The sequence below is a fragment of the Gallus gallus genome, chromosome Z (assembly GCF_016699485.2).
Source record: "Gallus gallus isolate bGalGal1 chromosome Z, bGalGal1.mat.broiler.GRCg7b, whole genome shotgun sequence".
Taxonomy (NCBI): Eukaryota; Metazoa; Chordata; class Aves; order Galliformes; family Phasianidae; genus Gallus; species Gallus gallus.
In genome coordinates this window covers 55644843-55666063 of record NC_052572.1, presented here as the reverse complement: position 1 = coordinate 55666063, position 21221 = coordinate 55644843, and the positions used below count along the sequence as shown (strand labels likewise).

At 37.7% G+C, this 21221-nt stretch overlaps 1 protein-coding gene across 3 annotated transcripts in view; it reads right to left on the bottom strand.

The window, feature by feature from the left end:
* Window positions 1–21221, bottom strand: part of SLC44A1 (solute carrier family 44 (choline transporter), member 1) — a 66521-nt gene that overhangs the window by 6390 nt on the left and 38910 nt on the right. For 2 of the 3 annotated variants that reach the window (XM_003643040.6, XM_046905702.1), the window contains exons 5-14: window positions 20512–20605; window positions 16048–16217; window positions 14193–14282; window positions 10440–10567; window positions 9190–9376; window positions 8308–8473; window positions 5559–5715; window positions 5219–5302; window positions 4020–4157; window positions 1314–1550 (exon numbers count right to left, since the gene is read on the bottom strand). In XM_003643040.6, coding sequence (XP_003643088.1) covers window positions 1314–1550; window positions 4020–4157; window positions 5219–5302; window positions 5559–5715; window positions 8308–8473; window positions 9190–9376; window positions 10440–10567; window positions 14193–14282; window positions 16048–16217; window positions 20512–20605 — 1451 coding nt within the window. The remainder of the gene's footprint in view (window positions 1–1313; window positions 1551–4019; window positions 4158–5218; window positions 5303–5558; window positions 5716–8307; window positions 8474–9189; window positions 9377–10439; window positions 10568–14192; window positions 14283–16047; window positions 16218–20511; window positions 20606–21221) is intronic. The other variant, XM_046905703.1, reaches the window with a different exon arrangement.

Genomic DNA, 21221 nt, shown 5'->3' with positions numbered 1-21221 from the left:
TTGGAAGCCAAACAACCATCTGTCATGGGGTGCCGTAACAACTTTTGTATTGTCCACGGAGTCCTCCTTTTTTGGGGAAGGAAGGTGGGAGGGCAATTGTCACAAAACCAAATTGCAGTTACTAAACCCTGTCTTGAGAGTTAAGTGTAATGGCAGAACAGCATTAAACAGAGGGACTTGGAGATAATTACTTGCCAAGTCTTGTTTATTTCCCTGACTTCCCTGAATGCACATTCTTCAAATTTTCCCCAATCAAAACTACCCATTCAAAGACTAACAGAGCTGTTTTTCACCTATTTTCTCCTCTTAAAGGCAAGTGCTCTGTATCAAATTTCAGTAAACCTTAGCTACTAGCATTTTGTGATACCTACTGTTGACTGAAGAAAACTGCAATGTTTTTGTGATTGATCTGCACTGTTTTCTTAGACAGTATGTTGCATTTTACTACTACTCTGCACTAAAATGCAAGTCATCAGACAGCACTCTCTTTTACCATATACCCTAGATTCTGCAGTGTTTAGCAGCATTTAATGTTAAATTCTTGGCACAGTTTTCCAACAAGTAATCAGAAAAAAAAATTACGCTAAGAAGTCATGAGTGTCTTCTTCTAGCCTACACCTGGGGGTGCAAAGGACCACTAAAAGTGGTAAAACGTTATCAAGAAATCATCTAATTATCAACGAACTGAATGATTTGAGGGGCAGAATTTTTGCGTCTTACTCTCCAGCTAGACTGAACAGGGAGTAAGAACAAAAAAAAAACCTGAACTGTGCAAAGGGTCTTGACACAGAATCTAGGCTACAGCACAGAACATAAAACCAGTAGCTTTTATGCATGAGACTGAGAAGGTATTTCAGGTTGCTGTCTGTCTTAAAAAAAAAAAAAACTTCAGTATGGTCACTAGCTTTATGTGAGGTGGAATATTCTGATGTTTATTTTCTTCCACATCACAAGGGAGATCCTTTTTAGGAAACAACAAGAAGGATATCTTTCCGTACTGTTTTGCTGCCTTCTGTTCTGCAGTACACCATTTACAAGAAATGATACCCAAAGGTACGATTCCGTATGAGGACTGCTCATCCACCTGACAGCAGGTATAAGTCAGCACTGATAATACTAAATCAGGGAGGTCTTACTACTTATTCAATGCTCATCACACCGCTCTTGGCTGATCAAGTCATGAATAAGACAGTGAGGTAATCTAAATTAAAAAAAAAACAAAATTTATACTCAGCTAGTGCATTCACTGCACTCTCAAGATATCCATCTTATGGAACTATATGCTTTGACTTAAGAGAGCTATGGGAACTTACCATGAGAACTTTATCCATGTAGAATTCCCTCCCGGGGCTTCCATCATTGTATTTTGTATCAATGGCAAAACATAAGAAAAGGACATCAACAACCATTTCATAAATGGAAAGGAAGCAGTGAGCAACCAGGAACGCAAAGAGGCAGACAATGATGAGAGGCAGCACCCAGGTAGTATAATCTCGTTGATAATTCAGCAACATAATCCCCGCCAAACCTGTACTGCAGACAATCAGGACCTGAAGAGGAAAACATAAATAATCAAAAGTCTCGCATCATCAGAATTGTCTTATTTCAAGTTATGCTTCCCTTGCTCTGCCAATCCTATAGCTAGGGGTTGCAGATGCTAGAGGTACTAACATCTTTATATCCTTGATTCCCCACCTCCCTGAATAGAAACGATGTTTTATTTGTTGGTCCAGCAAATGCAAATCAGAATAGTTTCAAACACAACCTTCAATACAAAAGGTATTTTTCAGGTCCAATTATATTTATATCCAACTGGTAATAGTTCTAGTATTACAAAATATTCTTACAAAAAAAGAACATTACTCTGCCAATTATTAAAAAAAAAAAAAGAAAAAGAAAAAAAGAAAAAAAAAAAGACAGAACCAGATGTTACCAAACAACTTAGATGCAACTGTGCTTGGTTTTGGTTCGTTTGTCTTGGGGGGTGAAGCTTGGGGCAATGGTATGGTTTTTATTTTGCTGTAGAAAATAATTCGGCCAAAACATCTTCCAAGTTTGGTCTATTACTGTCTTGTCTCCATACAGAGAAAGGAGATCAGAATTAGAAATGATCAGATTCAACTGTAGGTCAGACTACAATGGTTCTACTACACATAAAGCACATCATATGTTTTTCTGTAAAACTACAGAGGTATTTCCCTAGGTATCAGCTTCATCCTTCAGAATAACATCTGTTGTGGATACTCAACATCTTTAACATTTATGAACGTTTTATTATAAACTACAGCTGAACTTCAAACTGAAGAATACATCAGCTTAACTGTATCATGAAAACACAGGGTTGGATCGTAGAGGAGATGGGCTGGCAACCTAACACTGTTCAGTTGATGCTATTTTTGATAAACTGCACTGTTCATTTCAACATTTCTGTTACTGGTGTATTTCTCTAATAATTGTAAAGAGATCCTTTACAGGGGATGTTCTCTAGCACATTTCAGACTCCTCCATAAATCCCTAAAACATTTGTATTTTCATTATATATTTACTTCTCCGCACATCTCATTGATTTAGTTACTGGATTAAAGCTCAATGCACTGAAGTCTGATTTAACAGAAGAAGAATGTAATAAGGAAAACAGTTCAAGTAGTGGGCAAATCTCAGGTGATATAAGTGGAAAAGTATCAAATTCTAGTAAATAATGGCAATTATTTGCTATAATATTATTAGTAAATAAATCTTCAGAAAGCTAGTAATTTACTGGATTACAGATCTCTATCACAAAATCATTAAGGTTGGAAAATACCTCCCACATCAAGTCCAACCATCAACCCATCACCACCACACACACTAAATCATGTTCATTACTGCCACACCTACATGGCTCTTGAACACCTCAAGAGATCGTGACTCCATCACCTCCCTAGGCAGAGTGTTCCAATACCTCATAATTCTTTCTGAGAAGTTTTTCCTAATACTCAACGTGAACCTCCCATGGCAAGGGAGGTTTAGTTCAGTGAACTTAAGGCCATTCCTTCTCATCAGGACTCTGTTATCTGGGAGAAGAGGCTTATCCCTGCCTCTCTACAACCTCCTTTCAAATCACTGTCCAGAGCATTAATGTCTTCCAAGAGCCTCCTCTTCTCCAGACTAAACAAACCCAGTTTTCTCAGCTAATCCTCCTAAGACATGTCCTTCAGACACTTCACTGCCCTTCTTTGGACACGCTTCAGAGCCTCAATGTCCTTCTTGTACAGAGGGACCCAAAACTAAACATGCCCTTCTTTGGACACGCTTCAGAGCCTCAATGTCCTTCTTGTACAGAGGGACCCAAAACTAAACATGCCCTTCTTTGGACACGCTTCAGAGCCTCAATGTCCTTCTTGTACAGAGGGACCCAAAACTAAATATGCCCTTCTTTGGACACGCTTAAGAGCCTCAATGTCCTTCTTGTACAGAGGGACCCAAAACTAAACATGCTACTTGAGGTATGGCCTTATCAGCACCAAGTACAGGAGAATTCCTAGAGAGACAAAAAGCTGACTGACCACAGGAATTATCTACTTCATTTCTCAGAATATAAGTAACTTTGTTGCTTAAACTAACAGTTCTTAATTGTGGACTCCAGTACTGCCTTCCAGTGCAATTCTGTCAAAAATGGTGATCAACAAAGTGTCAACTTTCAACAAAAAAACCCGGAGAGCAGAATTCAGAGGAAACGCCTCATTTCCTTAAGATTTTACATTTCTAACTACAAACATATCCTCAAAATTTCTGGCCACACTTTGCTTGACTCACTAAAAATGTATTCATGCAAAAACTGTCATCATCCAGCCATTTCTACTGACCTAAGCATATCATCTGCTTACCTATCTTACCTATCTGCTTATCCTAATTTTGGACAGCTCCTTCTGTACATGGTGTAGCTAGATGCAATAAAGTGAGAGCTAAGAAAAAGAAATTTGAAGGCACTTTGTATCTGAGGTACAGGTCATTGCTAAGCAAAGCTTGCCAAGGCATACCTTTCCAAGGAACAACATAAAATCCCCAACAGTGTTAATGGCAGCCACTCGCAAAGCATTCTCCACTAGAATAACAAAGGCATCCTTTGCTGAGGTGCAGAAGTTGGTGCTGTTGATAGCTGTGGCTGTGTATGCATTCTGGGAAAAAGAAAGCGAAGATTTAGTTGATGAAAGATGTCTCAAAAGGGGAATAGGAGAAGGAGTGAAAAATGGGGAAAAGGTGTGTGAGGGAAATGAGTAGGAAAAAATACAGCTTTTGAGTAAGTCCTATGTCATACAGTAAAGATACCCTTGATAGTTTTTGAAACAAAGCATACATCCCTGCTTGTACCAGACAGTAGATGGTATGAGGTAGGGAATTACCATTCTTTTCCTCCCTTGCTCATACTTCAAGAATTAACAAGTTCATTTAAAAAAACCTAATTAAACAGAATTTAAGTATTTCTGCAAGAGTTGAGCAGTGGCACAGCTGCAGCAATGGAATCATTAAGAAAAAGAACTGGACTATAAAAGCATTTGAGAGTCGTATATACAAGTCCACCAAGATAACTTCTAGATACTTCAATAGACTGCATTCAAAGGTATCCAGGACAGTTTTCAAGTTTATACTGTTGTTTTCTTCTGATTATATTTTCCCAATTTCCAGAAACAAAGCAAAACAAAGCCCACAACAGCATAAGGATGATTTAGAGGCGTATTTACCAGTGGTGAAACCACAGGCCAACTAAATGTCTTTTCCAAGGTGGTCTAACAAGCCTGCGTGTCACAACTTGAAACTTTTTCCATTTTATAGATGACAATGACTGTTTGATGTTACTTACTTCTTTTCAATCCTGTAAACATGAAATATTAAACCTAGAAAAGGTTCAGTCCCTTGTCACAGCAAACATATTCTTAAAATTAGATGTAGTCTGGCAGAGGACATACAGAGGATCACCTCCAAACCCTAAATAAATCAATCTCATCTAAAGCAGAGAAACAAACTTTGCAAAGATCAATACTGGCTTTCACCTTTGCAAATGTAAAAAAAGACTAATGGAACCCTTGTATTTTAATTTCAGTAATGAAGACAAGATTTAAGTACCATCACCCAGTTCAGTTCCAAAGTACAACACATTATGTGTCAGCCTAATATTACATTCTACAAATCACATATATCATCATTCCTTTACATAAAACTTGAATACTGAAAATCTTACCTGATTTAAATAGGTCAGGCACTTTTCTAGACACCAAAGGCAGCAGATGCAGGCTTTAAGCATACAACGAGCACAAGCATTTTCCTAGGAAAGCACAAAATTTAGGGAAGCAAAGTAAAAAGACACAGAGTAAAAAGAACAGATCGTAAGAAAATAATATTACTTCATGTTTCAGTAACTGATACTCAACTTGTTAACTCAAGCAGTTACTCTCAGTCCTATGGTCCTTGAAAGACCAAATATTTCAAAACGACACTTTCAGCCTCCTCAATAAGTTTAACTAAATTATCTGTAAGCACATCTCGCCTTTCAGAAAGGATATGGAATCTATTTCTCTTACTTTTCCTTTGAGCTGTGTATGAATATACATAAGAATCATTCGTGGTATCTTCACTAATGTGATAATGAAAGATCCCTTTGCTACTGTTCCCAGATGGTAACAGACAAGGCGGTTAACAGATGCCAGAATAGGAGTAAATGGCAGATTCCTTTTCTCCCTGTTGAAAAGAGAAAAAGAATGACATAGAATAATCAACATGCATTTAATGTCATCCTACAGAATTGCTACAAATTTCCAACAGGCTAGTATGCAAAAGGAACTTCTTATCCTCCTTCTAGTTGTGACTGTATATTGTTCACTCCACACAGAACACTGATAGTCCCTGCAAGTCAGAATTTCGGCTCAATTTTGCACAGCTAATTTAGCTATTACATCTTCAAGTAACCACATATTAAAAGAACAAGTTTTCCCATCTTGGGAGATAACTATTTTCATGCAAGTTTCATTCAAACAAGTCAAGAAATAGTCTTCATCACATTAAAATAACTTCTGTGCAACTTCACCATGAAACGTTAATGACTACAGGTTTTCCCTATATTTTCTTCCAAATAACTTTTAGAGCTCAGGTGCAGGAAGTCAAATTCCCCTTTGGACACAAGCACACAAAAGTTAAGGCCTGAGCACTACACCTAGGCAACCTGATCACTATCTCCTTGTCAAGTAAATGTAACTGAGTGATGATATGATATTGAGATCTATTATTGCCCAAGTTGCAAGAACTCTTTCCTGCTAAGGTAAATGAATAGCGAACATATCTAAAACATTCTTCTATAGATATTTGCTGTGGAAATATCATCATGCCCTTTACTTATTACGAAGTCACTTTTCAGTTTAGAATTATACCTCAAAATTCAGGAAGAAGTAACAGTATGAAACAATTGATAATTGCTATCTTAAAATAAAATTCCTACTAAGGAATGACAGGTTCATTTAAAAGTAAAATTATACACTTTCAGCTGATGGTAAATACATAAATCAATAAGGTAAATGAAACACAAGCATTGTTAACCTGCAGCAATGTGAAACTTTCCTCTTTACTGTGTATACTCATAGTTCTTTACTTTTAACAACCCTGTAACATCTGATAACAACTTCTCAGATGTATTTCACTGCTATACTGGAGGACATCATCATTAATAAAAATAGTCTCTATCACTACAGTAAATTAATTTATTTGCCTTGCCTTCGATATATTTTAAAAAGACTAGGAAAGATAAGAAATCAAATGTAGTTCAGGTAATAGTCACAACTAAAAAAAGACAAACTAAACATTTGTGATTATGCACTTCAAAAAATATCCGTATGATTATTTAAAAACCCATTAAAATAAAAATTAGACTCTTCATAGCATATCACAAGAAAACAGTAGGGTTGATGGATATCCCTAGTTTTTCTAATCATCTCCTTCACATGAAAAGCTTTTTATACCAAAACACTTTCTGAACCACATTTGTATTCAGGATACTTATATATATATCTTTTTCTTGGGAACAGCATCACTATACTACCTCAGTTTTCCTTGCTTAATTAAATTGACACTGCTAAATACTGTGTCAACACCCTTTACTCATGCTGCTGTTTAATCAGAGAACCTGTATTTATATTGTTTGGAAAAGACTGAGAAAATCTGAAGATTCATTCCTGAATAATGATGTGCATTTTGTCAATTTTTCTTTTACATAAGTGATAAACCGACAATTAGCATTGTTGATTCTTTTCCTTACCAAAAATATTGCAACAGTTCTGTTCCACATACCAAAACATAGTATTTCAGATCACTGAAATACCATTTTTTTCTCATGAAACACAAATAATGCATCTGATATCAGGTGGGGTTTTTTTGTTTGTTTTCTGTTACTGTTGGTTTGGTTTCTGTTGTTTTGTTTTTCTAGGGCAAAAAGTGGATCCTAAATGGCTGAAATAAGATCATTTTCACTTATTTTGTGTACACTTTGAGCACCCTTAACTTCAGAAAATTCTTCAAACACTAGAGACAAAACTCTAGAGCTTGGATGAACTTATCAGGACAAGCCTGTGATTCTGAAATGAGTCTTATCTCTGTGAAACCAAATTCTAATGCCCAAAGATTGTTAAAAAAAAAAAACAAAAAAAAACTGCTTAAGTGTCAGTATTGCTTTTTTGAACAGCCAGCAGACCCATGCAAAATAGCCAAGGTAACATTCTACTGTTCTGATACTCAGCTGCGGACATTAATACAGCAATGAAATATGGAGTTTTAATGCATACATATTTTGTAACACTTTAGTATTTGTACATAATTTTCTGACAATCTATATGTAAGTAATGAATCTATTAAGACCCTGAGCAATCTGGAGTAAGAAAGACTAATGAAGACTAATTTAAAAGCCATTGTTTTGCAATTAAAATAGTAATAACAAATTTCTGTCAGTAGTTTTTCAATCTCTATTTCGTTTATCAACACTAGTTATCAGTATTAAAGATGGTCTTCTAGGAGTATTCTTTTCTAGTAGACAATCACCCATGTTTTCACAATGTGCACTCTTTACAAGATAAACAAGACTTCAAATCCTGAACACCCGGAATATCATCCATAACCAGCAAAACATGTTATTATAAGACTTCACATGATATAAAAAAAGTTAATTTAATTCAGTTACTCTCCAGCTTTCAGGCAGAAAGGAAGTATTCTCCCCAAAAGCTCTATCCCTTATTATTTCTCCTAATTGCATTTCTAGGCTGCTCATAATAAAGCTAAGTTTATCCTTACCTTGTGAAATAGTACGTCACAACAGCTCCTGCTACTGTCATCTGCTGACAGGCTAGGATAAACTCACTGATCCAGATCAGTCCTACTAAGTGGTACCACCACATGTACTTCAGAGGGCCTGCCACCCGAAATTCAACAAATCCTTCTTCATTTGGGACAGGATTACCTAGAAATTAATGAGGACAAAAAAGAATCACTGGTTAGCTGTTCATAACCATTCAGAGAGGAACCACTCTAGATTCTACTCATGCTAGTAGATGTCAGATTTGGGAAAATGTATGTTGGATCCTGTAATATTTTTAGTTTTTAGCTATACGGTGAAAACTTCCAAGACTAACCACACCTACCAAGTGCCAAGAACTCATATAATTAAATATAATAAAAATAATTTTATTGTATTTTCATTCTTGATTTGTCTGTTTTATTCTTGATATAATTTACACAGTGAGACTCGTACCTCCTTAGGTCTGTTATACAGAAAGCTCTGTGATTGAAACACTGATACTGCAAACTAAAACACGCATCTTTCATTTTGAAAGTATTTGCTAGGCTTCTCTACTTAAGTAACTAAGACTTGAACCTCTAAGACTGACTAATTGTAGGAGCTCTTGACAAGACCGGAACACAAACAAAGATCCCATCTATGCTCTCACAATAGGCAGAAATTTAGAATACAATGGCTGCTCATAATATCATGTACAAACAGAAGAAAGATCAAAGAATATTTCACTAAAAATCTGGAAAATACTGGACACTTACAATGTACTTGTGTTTTGGAGACAGCAAAGGCATGCAATGGCCCTTACATTACCATCTCTTCAAACATGTGAAAACTGGTTTAAATATAGTAGGTTTTTCAAAATAAGCCTGGGAGCTGCTTACCTGTAGTACCAAGGAAAAGTAGGACTGTGGTCCAATATGTCCAGAAGAGGATAAGCACAAAGAATGTCCAAAATGGCTGGAAGACTAGCAGTGGCAGGTGAATGAAGACCTTGCCGGCCACATGGAACAAGGCAATAGTGAGAGCTACTCGTTTGCGCATAATTAACATTATCAAGAGCAAGATAACCTAGAAGGAGAAGTTTTACAAATCACATTTTAGAGAACTGAAAAATAAGCAAGCAAATACCTTGCACAGTTAGGATATTTAAACACAGAAAATTAACATAAGCTCTATTTTGAGAGCACAAGATCAAAATGTAAAATCTAGATCAGCTTCTTCTGGTGAGAAGTTATTTTCCAAACTACACATTTAGGGAATTCTAATCTCAAATTGTTTATTTGAAATCATCATCAGCTACAGGCTTACAAGACTACACCAGATTTCACCCTCAGTTACGCTATTACAGCCAATGAAATTAGCAAGATTGGAAGATTTAACAAAAAAAAACAATTTTAACATTCATTTTTGGACATTGTATGGTGGACTTGTCATGTAAGTTAGTCAAACATTGACAATTTTTAGTTGCAAGGTCAGTGACTGAAAGAAATAACAAGGCTGAGTGAGCATACAGTGGTTCAGTAGTGTTAGTATTTCAGTTCACAGAATCACAGAATGGCTTGGGTTGGAAAGGACCTTAAAGATCATCTAGTTCCAACCCTACTTCCATAGACAGGGTTACAAGCTACTAAATCAGGCACTAGATAATGTTGATCAGTGCCCCATCCAACCTGGTGGCCTTGAGCACCTCAAGGGATGGAACATCCTCAACTTCTCTGGGCAGCTTGTGCCAGCACCTTCATAACGGTCCTTGCGTAAGTGGAAGAAATTTGGGAACAAGTGATTCCAGAAATACGAGTAGTCTTTTAAATAAACTGAAATTGCAGTGTACCTCTGAAATGGGAGCCTAACAAAAATCTCATAGGTGAAACGGGATTGGGAGCTTCATATTCAGCTATTCATGGGAGGTCTCTATGGACATTTTAAGAGTACAATAGAACAGATGCAGAGTTAATAGCTCCCTCCTGACATGAGAACATATTACAGAACAATGCTTAGAAGAAAAAAAAGACACCACAGCAGAACTTGTAGTAGAAATACACTCTTAAACTTGTGCGATATAAACCTTCCACCTGAATAAAGAAACAGAAAGGTGAGACAAGCAAATCAAATGGTAACTAGAAAAACATACCGTGAAGACAGTAGCTGAAATGGCATAGATCAGGAGAGCCTGAAGATTTTCTTTGGCTATTTGAGTCTCAACAGTACTGGCAGACATTCGTTCTTTAGCATAGAGCCACCACAGGACTCCTGTACCACCTATGTTTTAGAAGGAAAAAACAGAAGTCATATTAAAGATGCTCTTTCTATGTGACACAATCACATCTAGTACCAAAGAAACTAAGAAGTTTCTTTTTTCAAGTCTGGTCTGATACAGAAGATTCAATGAAACAAATGGATAACCCAACAGGAACTTGCAGAATCACAGAATCCTATGAATTGGAAGAGATCCTTTAAGATCATCTACAGCTAAATCAGGTTGCTGAGAGCACCATCCAGCCTGACCTTGAATGTCTCCAGGGCAGAGCATCCATCACCTCTTTGGGCAACTTATACCAGTGCCTTATCACCCTTATCATAAATAATTTCTACTTTATATGTAGTCTAAATTTCCTCACTTTTCATTTGAAACCACTTCTCCTTGTCCTGTCACTACAGATCCCGATGAAGAGCATGTCCCCTTCTTTCTTGCAGTCTCCCACTAGATACTGAAAGGCTGCTACCTGGTCTCCTCAGAGCCTTCTCCATGATGAACAGCCTCAGCCTGTCCTTGCAGAGAAGGAGATCCATCTCTTAAATCATTTTTGTGGCCCTCCTCTGGACATGTTCCAACAGGTCCATGTCTCTCCTGTACTGAGGACTGCATATCTATATGCAGTACTCCAGGTGAGGTCTCATAAGAGCAGAGGGACAGGATCACCTCCCTTGCCCTGGTGACCACACTTCTGCGGCAGCCCAGGATACAGTTGGCTTTCTGGGCTGCAAGGGCACACTGCTGGCTCATGTCTAGCTGTCATCCACCACCACCCCAAGTCCTTTTCAGCAGGGCTGTGAGCTGTCTTTACATCCCCCAGCTTGTAGTGACAGAGCAGGGTTGCCGTAACACAGGAGCAAGACCTTTCAAAGGATGAAGAAGTGCTCAATTCTCCTCTGTTTCTGTCTTCTCAATCTGATATACTCTTTCCAGGATCTCACCCCACTATGCCCACTTTAAAGATTCACAGCTCTTTGTGTTTTAGGGTGAAAGTGTGTGAGGTGACTAGTTCATGGGAAACTCTAGCAGTTAGATAACAGCAATCATTTGACAGACAACAGAGGAAGCAGAAGTGAAGAAAGGAAAGAATGACTGAAAGAAGAAAGGGTGAAATTATATGGCAAGGTGTATGCAAAAATTCAGGAGGGGAAACCAAGAGGGATCTTTGGGTAAGGATGCAAAATATCAAAGGGAAAAAGCGGAGCTTATAATCACTGGGAAGATCTGTAGAGAAATAAGGGGAGAGTCGTGACCCTGAAAACAGCACCTCAGGTTAATGACAGAGTTACACATGCATCAATACAATGTCTTCGGGCACTGCAAAAACATCACTAAAAGGTATTGTGGCTTAAAAAGAACAAAAGGCCAGGAGGCCAATACAGTATGTTACTTTCTTCTAACCACTGTTACGAAAACTTAGCCTTTAAACCAGTACTTCAATTGCATATTTTACCTGCCTTTCCAAGGTAGAAATTTTCTTAAATACAGGATTCCAGCCTCTCGATGAACTAGTCTTTATTGCTGTTATTTTTTTTCTCCTGAGGGTAATCTTCTCTGTTCTGTTATTCTTTGTGAATCATCTGCATAAGCTTATCTAGAGATCACACTATCTTTGCTGAAGGTACTCTACTGAGGTCTAAACTGGAGGATGCTCTTTTGGCATCTCATAAGCAGACATCAAGTAAAGAACAAGCAGTATATTTCAGAGGGGACATGTCCTTTTTCAGTCTGTGCAATGGATGCAATTTTTTAGAATGTTGTAACAGTAACTTACAATAAGATAAGTCATTCAGCTCTTTCATTCAGTCTGGTTACCCAGGAATCATAGAACATTCTGAGTTGGAAGGGACTCATAAGGATCTTCCAAGGAAGCTGTAATTGGTGATGCAAACACAAATGCTCACCCTGCAAAGAAATGTGCTGCTGCCACTTCTTCAATAAAGAAGTCATGGGTAATGCCCTGCGAACCACCGGAGTTTTCCTACAGTCCACTTCTGAAGAAGCTGTCTGTGTTCTGGCCACATCTGCATCCCATTGTACTGCTTATTGCCTATTACATATGGCCTCCTTACTGCCCTTCTAGAACCACAGAACATTCTGAGCTGGAAGGGACCCTCAAGGATTGAGTTCAACCCCCCACTTCACAAAGCACCACCCAAAACTCAAACCCTCTGTGTCTCAGAGCAGTGTCCAAACACCCTTTGAACTCCAACACTGGGGCCGTGCCCACTGCCCTGGGCAGCCCGTCCCATGTCCACCGCCCTGTGGCACAGGCCCTTTCCCTGACCCCCAGCTGCCCCTCCCCTGACACAACTCCATGCCATTCCCTTGGGCACCGTTGCTGTCACCGAGAGCAGAGCTCAGCACTGCCCTCCGCTCCCTCTGAGGAGCTGCAGCTGCCACGAGGCCTCCCCTCAGCTCCTCTGCACTGTGCTGAGCACACCACGGGTCCTCCTCATACACTTTGCCCTCCAGACAGAGCCCTTCTTCATAGCCCTCCTTTGGATGATCTCTATGCTTTATGTCTTTGTTGTACTGTGGCAGCCAACCTGCAGGCAGTGCTGGACATGAGGCCGCACAGTGCAGAGGGGGCAGCCCCTCCCCTCACCTGGTGGCAGCGCTAGGCCTGCTGCACCCTATATATATATATATATATAGTTGGCCCTTTGGGCTCCAAGGCACACTGCTGCCTAATGTTCAGCTTGCTGTCAGACAGAACCCCATGACCTCTTTCCAGGGGACTGCTCTATACCTCTTGTCTTCAAGTTCGTACATATGACCAGGACTGCCCCACCTCAAGTGGGGCTTTTTTTTTCCGTTTCCAATCCCTTGCTAACACAAATTGAAAATTACATTGCTAGTGCTCTCTAATTCAGTGGCTTTATTCTTGTTCCTTCCCTATATTCATCCATCCATACATCACACATTTGCTGCTATCAAAAACTGAATAATAGTTTCACAAATATAGAAGATAACCTACATAGAAGGTAATGCAGACTAATAATCATTTTGTATAAGACAATCTTTGGTTACGCTCCAGATGTCATGGCTGGTTCTATTTTATATGTTACCTAGGTCATGCAGGACCTCCTAGGTCAATGGAAATAGGATTTGATTAGAAATTACAGAAAACCATCCTTGCTTCCTCTCCTCAAAGAGGGATCTTCGACAGGCCTACAATAGCCCCTAGGAGGACTGAATGAGCTCATGAGCATAACACAGTTATATGGACAAATCTATGTCCTGAGATACCCTGAGGCCACATAAACAACAGCTGCCCTTTGATTCCCAAATGCCTGAGTATACCCAGTGGGTTTGTACGCTATCAACACATCCAGATCAGCTTGCTGGTATGATTGCAAAGTTAAGGAAAAGGCAGTGGTTAGGGCTGCATGAGTTGGGCTGAAAAGAAGCTTGCTTGCCAAACAAGAAGCACAGAAAATCCCGATGGAGCAACATGCTATCTGAGAGAGTACTGTAATTACAAACATATCTTGCAAGGGGCTCAAATGAAAACTGAGCAAAAAGGCATAGTCCCAAGATATAGGCAGCATTTTGCTATTGCCTGTAGACATGGAAAACAAATAGGAGAATGAGGCACCCGAAACCTTAGAGATGAACACAACTTACCAAGTGATCCCAGAATGACAAGAACTGTTAAAATCCAGACAAGTACTCTTGAAATGTACCTGATTATAACCATCAAAATCATGGACAACACTGAAAAAAAAAAAAGAAAAAAGACAAGTGAGATAAGGAGAGCAATTATTTCAAGTAGGGATCCTTTCTAATTCTTCCACTGCACTAAGTTCAGACTGCCTTCCAAAATAATTTTTAGGCAGATTTATTTTCTGCGTCTTACAGACTCACTGCACAGATAGTTAAGGAAATCAGGCACCTCTACATCTCCTGCTTTGGTGCTGCTGATTAAAACAAAAGAGAGCATAAGTACATGTATATGGTACACTACATACAAAACATAATGCATACGTACAGACAGATGTATTTAGACAATGATATAACAGACAGCAAGACATGTTAGTACTCTTGAGTCTAGTAACATGAGCACACCTCCTCAAGAACACAACTTTGCGTTTATTTTCAACATTCAAAATGAGTTAAGTTATTTAAAAGCTCTGTTCATACAGTTCCGCTGTCATTCAGGAACTACATGTTAAAAAGACATCTTCAATGTCAGCCAACTATAATTTAGGGAGTAGTGTACATTTCCACATACCTATTTGTATACAGTAGTAAGCTACTAAAAACAGGCTTAGAGAATCACACTATCTAACCAACTATTTAAAAGTAAATTAACTAAGAAAACATAAATAAGTGGAAATTATCATGTAGCTCTCTCCTTTAAGTTAAAACTAACTGTATGTAAAACACTGTACTAACTTCTGACTCTTAACCCAAAAGTAGCACTAATGATTCAGCCACTAATTTTCAGAATATTCTGGATAGTGATTTTACCATTACAAGATAAAACAATAATCAGCTCTCTATTGAGAGCTGAAAAGATACTCAATGGTCTCTGTTTCCGTCAAGTGGTAACTAGCCTCTTCTTTTTATTTATTTATCTATTGTAACCACAAATGCAGATTAAAACACAAAGACTTGTTTTCCAGTTACAGCTTTGCAGTCTTTTATTTTAACCTCACACTGCTCACACACATGGCCAGTCTCTGGTGCTTTCCATCTCATACTTACTATACTTGGTATACTAAGCGTAAAGACTTAGTAGGAGTATACTCATTAGGAAAGTAATTTATGTGAGTGACTAGCATTCTACTTTAATTTATAATATTTTGTTACCACAGCTCTTCAGTCTTGTGCAGTGTGTCACTTTACAGGCCAGAGAAGGCTATACTTTTACTGAAAAAGCATTCAGTACCTCTATAAAGCTGGGAATTTATAGCTTTTCAGGCTGAGTTTTTCAAAGGCCTGAAGCTGAATGTTCATTTGTTTTTTTAAATTTTGGGGGATGGAGTAACATAAATTACATTTCTTTCATAAAATTCGAGTGCACATTTAATTTCCTTCATAAAATTCGAGTGCACAATTAATTTAAATTAAACAAACCAAAACAAGAAGAATGCTACTGTGCACCTCTCTGTCCTTTCTTTTTGGAAAGGGACTTCAGTTGGCAGAAGATGAATATTATAAAAGAAAAATGTGAATATTTTAATAAAAATGAGGAGAATGCAGATGCTCTGTTAACTACACCAAAACTAATGTTAGCTAATCAACTGCCCCACATCTTCTATCTCCCATCAGTGGAAGAGGAGAAAAAAAACAGGAATGCACATGCATTGCTTCTGAAGAAGTCATCTAGCTGTCAAAAAATATGTATCATTCTGAACCATTTTCTAAGGGCTTAATGCTATAATACATGTTCTTTTTTTTTTTTCTCATATTGTGATTAGAGGGTGTTAACAATCTCCTACTGCAGTAAATAGCTAATAATGAGAAAAACAATTACCTAGTGACAACAAGCAAAGTCCCAATATAATCTCTTTGCTGGTCATAACTCCACTAATCAGCCTGTGTAAGACACTACTGTCACTGACAAAGGTGATCAGGGCCTCTGCAAACTTGGCATAGCAGGAAATGTTCACAGGAGCACAGCGATGGAAGAATGGAATAGGTGCACTGGTGACACAAGAAAAAAAAATCAGGAAAAAAAATTACTCCTACTTAATATAAATGCCACATCAACACACAAATGAAAGGTGAACAGATGCAACCACTCCACCCTCATAACATCATAACCAGAAACCATGTGTTGAATGCACAAGTGCTGCTGGAATGAGGATGATCATAATGGGAAATGATGTCGTTCTTACAAGTAACCCTGTGAAGTTGGAGTGCACATTCCAATAGCATACTACCCTCCCACCCGTAAACAGCAAGGCTCAGAAAATGCATGTTCCTATTTCACTGAAACATATCTTATTCAAGTGTCACATGGTGAACCAGCAGCTGAAACAATGCCTCTCACCCATGTTGAAATGGAGTACTGGCTCACATTTGAGGCAAAGAAATCCCAAAATGACAATACTACTCTTGAAAGGACACATTTTGCACTTAAAGACATCACAATGCACAACTGTTGTCAAGAAAAACCAATACATATATTTTTAGCTTTCCCCCATACTACACTTGTTCTTTTACTGAAGACTACAATCACATTGTTTAGCTCCATTACTTTATTAAAATAATGCACTACATTCTCTGCAAAAACATGCCAAGATGTCTCTATGACTTCATTACTCCTTAACTGCTTTGGAAGCCTCCTCTCTCAAAACATTGGGGCTAGTATTGAACTTTTTTTGAATGCTCAGCACAACCTGCTATCAAGTCTATCAGAGGAAGATAAAAGAGCAAAAATCTTCACGTGAAAATTGGATAATTTTGTTTTCCAAATGTTTCTCATATATGGCTCATAAGCGATGCCAGATCTCAAAGTCGCCTACTAAATCTTTGCGTCAATCTTCTCAATTGCAGTTCATATGTATATTTCATTAATCATACATTCCTTTTTGTAAATTGATCCAATAAAAGAAATATATCTTGTGCTAAGTCAATCTTTTAACGTTAAATTTATTTAATCCTCTGTAATGTTCTTTCCTTACAAGATTTCAGTGGATTGCAGCAGCAATGCACACAATGTTTTGCAGTATCCCCATTTTAGTAATGACTCATAAACCAATGATTTCCTACTTGCTATAACTATTTATAAATCCCAAGCCTTTCCAAAATTCCAACCTTTATCTTAAACACACAGTGAACAAATCAGCTGTGTTAGGCACATTCTTCATATGCATTGCTATTTTTTATTTGGCAAAAAAAAAAAAAAAAAAAAAAAAAGACAACATTCCTAAAACCATGAGAGAGAGTAATTATCCACATAGAATTCAGGAGAAATTACGATTACCTTCCAGACTTAGATAATTAATAGATTTTAGGTTTATGTTTAAAGTGACTGACAATTGTAAATTACACAGTTCTAATCTCAGTGTGCCGAGTAGATAAACACATTTGCAGGTGCTCATATTATAATCTACTGTTGGTTACTGATGAAGATGGCAGTTAAGCACAGCAAAGCAATTCTGCGTTGTTGTTAAAAAACAAACTAAACCCATATTGATGGTAGCCCTATTTAAAAGACAGCCTGCATATTCTCTCAGCCTATCAGGAATATGCAACACGCTACAGTTTATTATATGCATTAATACTGGGAAATACTGAAAATTGAGATTTATTTTACTGTTAGCTGTTCTAACTTTGCACAAATTCTGGAGTATTTAAAAAGTTGTCTACACCAGCAGCAATACACAATTTTTGAGCTGGGAGTATGCAAGGGACTATTATCTCTGCAATATGAATAAGAAAAAACCAATTTTGAAAAGTAAGTCCAGCAGGACTAAAATGCCATTCCAAAATCCACACTAACAGGAAAAAATGTTTTATGTGTACCACTTTGTATCACCTATCTAACACCCCTCATGTTACAGTACTCTCACTACACATTTTAAGTTACCTATTTTCCTATGCAATAATTAATTTCTAACTTTATCATAATTAATAAAAAATGAGGTTCCTACAAGCTTTCCTGAATAAATTGCACTCCCGAGAATTCATCTTTTGAGATCTGCTTCTATTTCAGTGGTTCTGACTCAATGAGTAAGAAAGGTAAGGTGTCCTGTTTAATTAAAAATTCAATAATAGATCTATTCTCTCTGACTTGTACTATCTTGTATGGCCTCTCGATCATTACTCGGTATATTGCATACTGAAATTGAATTGCAAGTTTCTCAGAATAATAATATGCTGCTTAATGAAGAATAAAGCAAGTGCAGTTCAAGCCAGCAGATGAAGTTAAGATCTCCACCTAACTGTTCAAATACTCAACTTCAGAAGACAACTGTTTTCTTTCACAATTATACCCACAGAAACCTATGTACGGAGACTGGTTGAAATGCCACTGTTATCTATCTTTTTGTTTTCTATAGCCTTTACCGAACAGACCCTTGGTACAGCTCCACAGAGCTGGCTGAGAGAGAAACACTGGAGGAAAAAGCTGCATGGGTTTTCCTCTAGTGTTCTCTATTCCAAAACTAAAAAGAAAGGTTATGATCCACTGAGACTCACGAGATTCTAGGCAGTTACAGCAGAAACATGAATTGCTAACTGCACCGCTAGGCTGAACCGCTAAGTCAAAGGTACATCGTGCCTTGAAGGTGGTGGATCAGAGTCCCTTGAGAACTGGAGTCTCAACTGCAAGGTGTGAAGAAGTCATCAAATATCAAGGGATATCAAATATCAAATATCAAGATCAAATATCAAATATCAAGACCTCACAGCTTGAGCTACCTCCAATTCCATTGACCTAATGGGAGCTAGATGATGGTTCCTACCTCTGATAGATTGAATCAAAGAAAAGGAGGGCTGGTAAGTTCAGCCAGAATGTCTCAGTCTAGAGTGTGCAGCCTTTTCATTTGTCTCCCTCCACAGGATTCCATTTCCCCTCCAAATTACACCAATTTTCTCAAATAATTTAACCATAAAAATCTGAAAAACAGAGTGGATTACATATACAATATAGGTCTTTTCTGCCTGAGGGCATCAAGCTTAGACTTCTCAATCTCAAAAATATTCAAATATGTTGTACATTGTATTCATGCCAAATAACAAAGGGGAAATATGCCACTGACACAATAGCTTTTCGGAAATAACTTGAGGCAGTGTTTGCACAGAATTTACATATTATCATTAGGGTTCTGACATGCTGTTCTACTTATCTGTTTTCTTATTAAGTTACATTCATTCAGACTGAATGGCATGGGAACACACAGTGAGAAAAGTCAATATATATCTGACAAAATTAAGACTGACAGGGCTTTTCAGTATGCAAGCCAGCACTGAAATTTTCATTTGTTTTTGTATTACAGCTATAACAGCTGGTTAGTTGCACAGAATACTGACTTGCTGTGGGGAAAAGTAAAAAATAAAATAAAAAAATTACTCCAGCTGCTACTTATATTAAAAAAATATATTCACCAGATAGCCTAACTTAACAACAAGAGATAGTTAAATTAGAGTTTCTAGAACTGACGTTTTATTAAACTGTAACAAAAGATGATGCATAGGGCAAGAGTAAGCAATTACAATCTATGCTGAATATGTCTGAAAAGCTAAGATGTGAGAAAACACATCTGAACTGGATTCTTCTTGAGAAGAAATATTGACAAAAAGGCGTGCAATACAGCAAATAAATCACTTCTTTTCACAGAAATGCTTCCAGTGGAGCCAACGCAGCTAGCAGTAGCAGAGTCTCTGGAGCAAGCGTCCTTTCTCTCTACTTCACAAAAAGCAGTCCAGCATAATATTTTGAACAATAAAACTCAAATCGATCTGTTTATAAAAGAAAAATCTCATTTTGCTTCTTGAGCATTCCTGCATTGGTCATTTGGGAACTGAAAGAATCAAAAATGAAGCAACTTGCTGCACTCGATTAGTTGAGGTAAGGTGCAAAAAGTGAACACTCTACATGTAATTTCTGAGGCACACTGGATTTTTGAAAGGGAAAATGACATAGTCACACATGGCTCCCTGAACTGCAGTGCTGGAAGGCAGCTTGCTGTGGGTAAAAAGTAGAAAAACAGCTGATACTCAGCACTGTATCAGTTACGTGAGACAGAAGAGAACTGAAAGCTACCAGCTCAGTCATCTTACTAATGCATGTGTGGATAGTTCAGGTTTTCCTTTATGAGTTGCATTCCCAATGTGTTTTAAGAACATGCAACAATAATAAACTAAAAAAAAAATCTCTCTCTAAGACAGAAGAAATTTATGAGGCATATTTTCCAAAGAACACTAAAGCACATAAGGAAAATAAGTCTCTGTTCCCTTCACCCCCCATTAGACAAGATGTTAATATTACCTCTCTGGAACAGGATATTTAGGACACAACTTGGCAGCCCTTGGGTCTGTAGTATATTCTGATGGCAGTAGTTCGTAGCTACACAGGGTAGATCCTGTTGAGAGGGGGAAGAAAAGAAAAAACGACTGATGGGAAAAAAGTCAAATATTCCTAATCTTTGCAAACAATATCAGAACTGATACAGATTGTTCTTTTGTAGTGCCCTGTGCTATTACCGCAATGTTATGCTACAGATCCTCCTGTAATGAAGCACTGAATCAAGCCCTGCACACACTTCAGTAAACAGAATTATGCTTTCTATCTAGTTTTGGGCTTTCCAGAGTTTGTGTATTCAAGAGGAAAAGGCTGATTCATGATCCCATGTAAAAGAAGATACAAAGCACTTTGAAGTCATTCTTCCTTGCTATTCCACCACATTTTTTCTTGATCATTCGGTGTATGAATATTGCATAAGACAACATTTGTTACATTAATAGTCAGTTAACTTAAGAAAAAAAAATTAAAACACAACTGATCTATAGACTTCAGAGAAAGGAACAAAGGAACCAAACTGCAGAGGTTACGTAGTTGGCTGAACACAAGGTCTGACTGTAACAGATGTGTAAAGCTCTTAAAAAAGCTGAGTATTCTACACATACAAGTCAGTACAGTATTGTAAATATCAAATTGCCAAAAACAAAACTCAAACATTATTAGAGCTGCTTATCCAA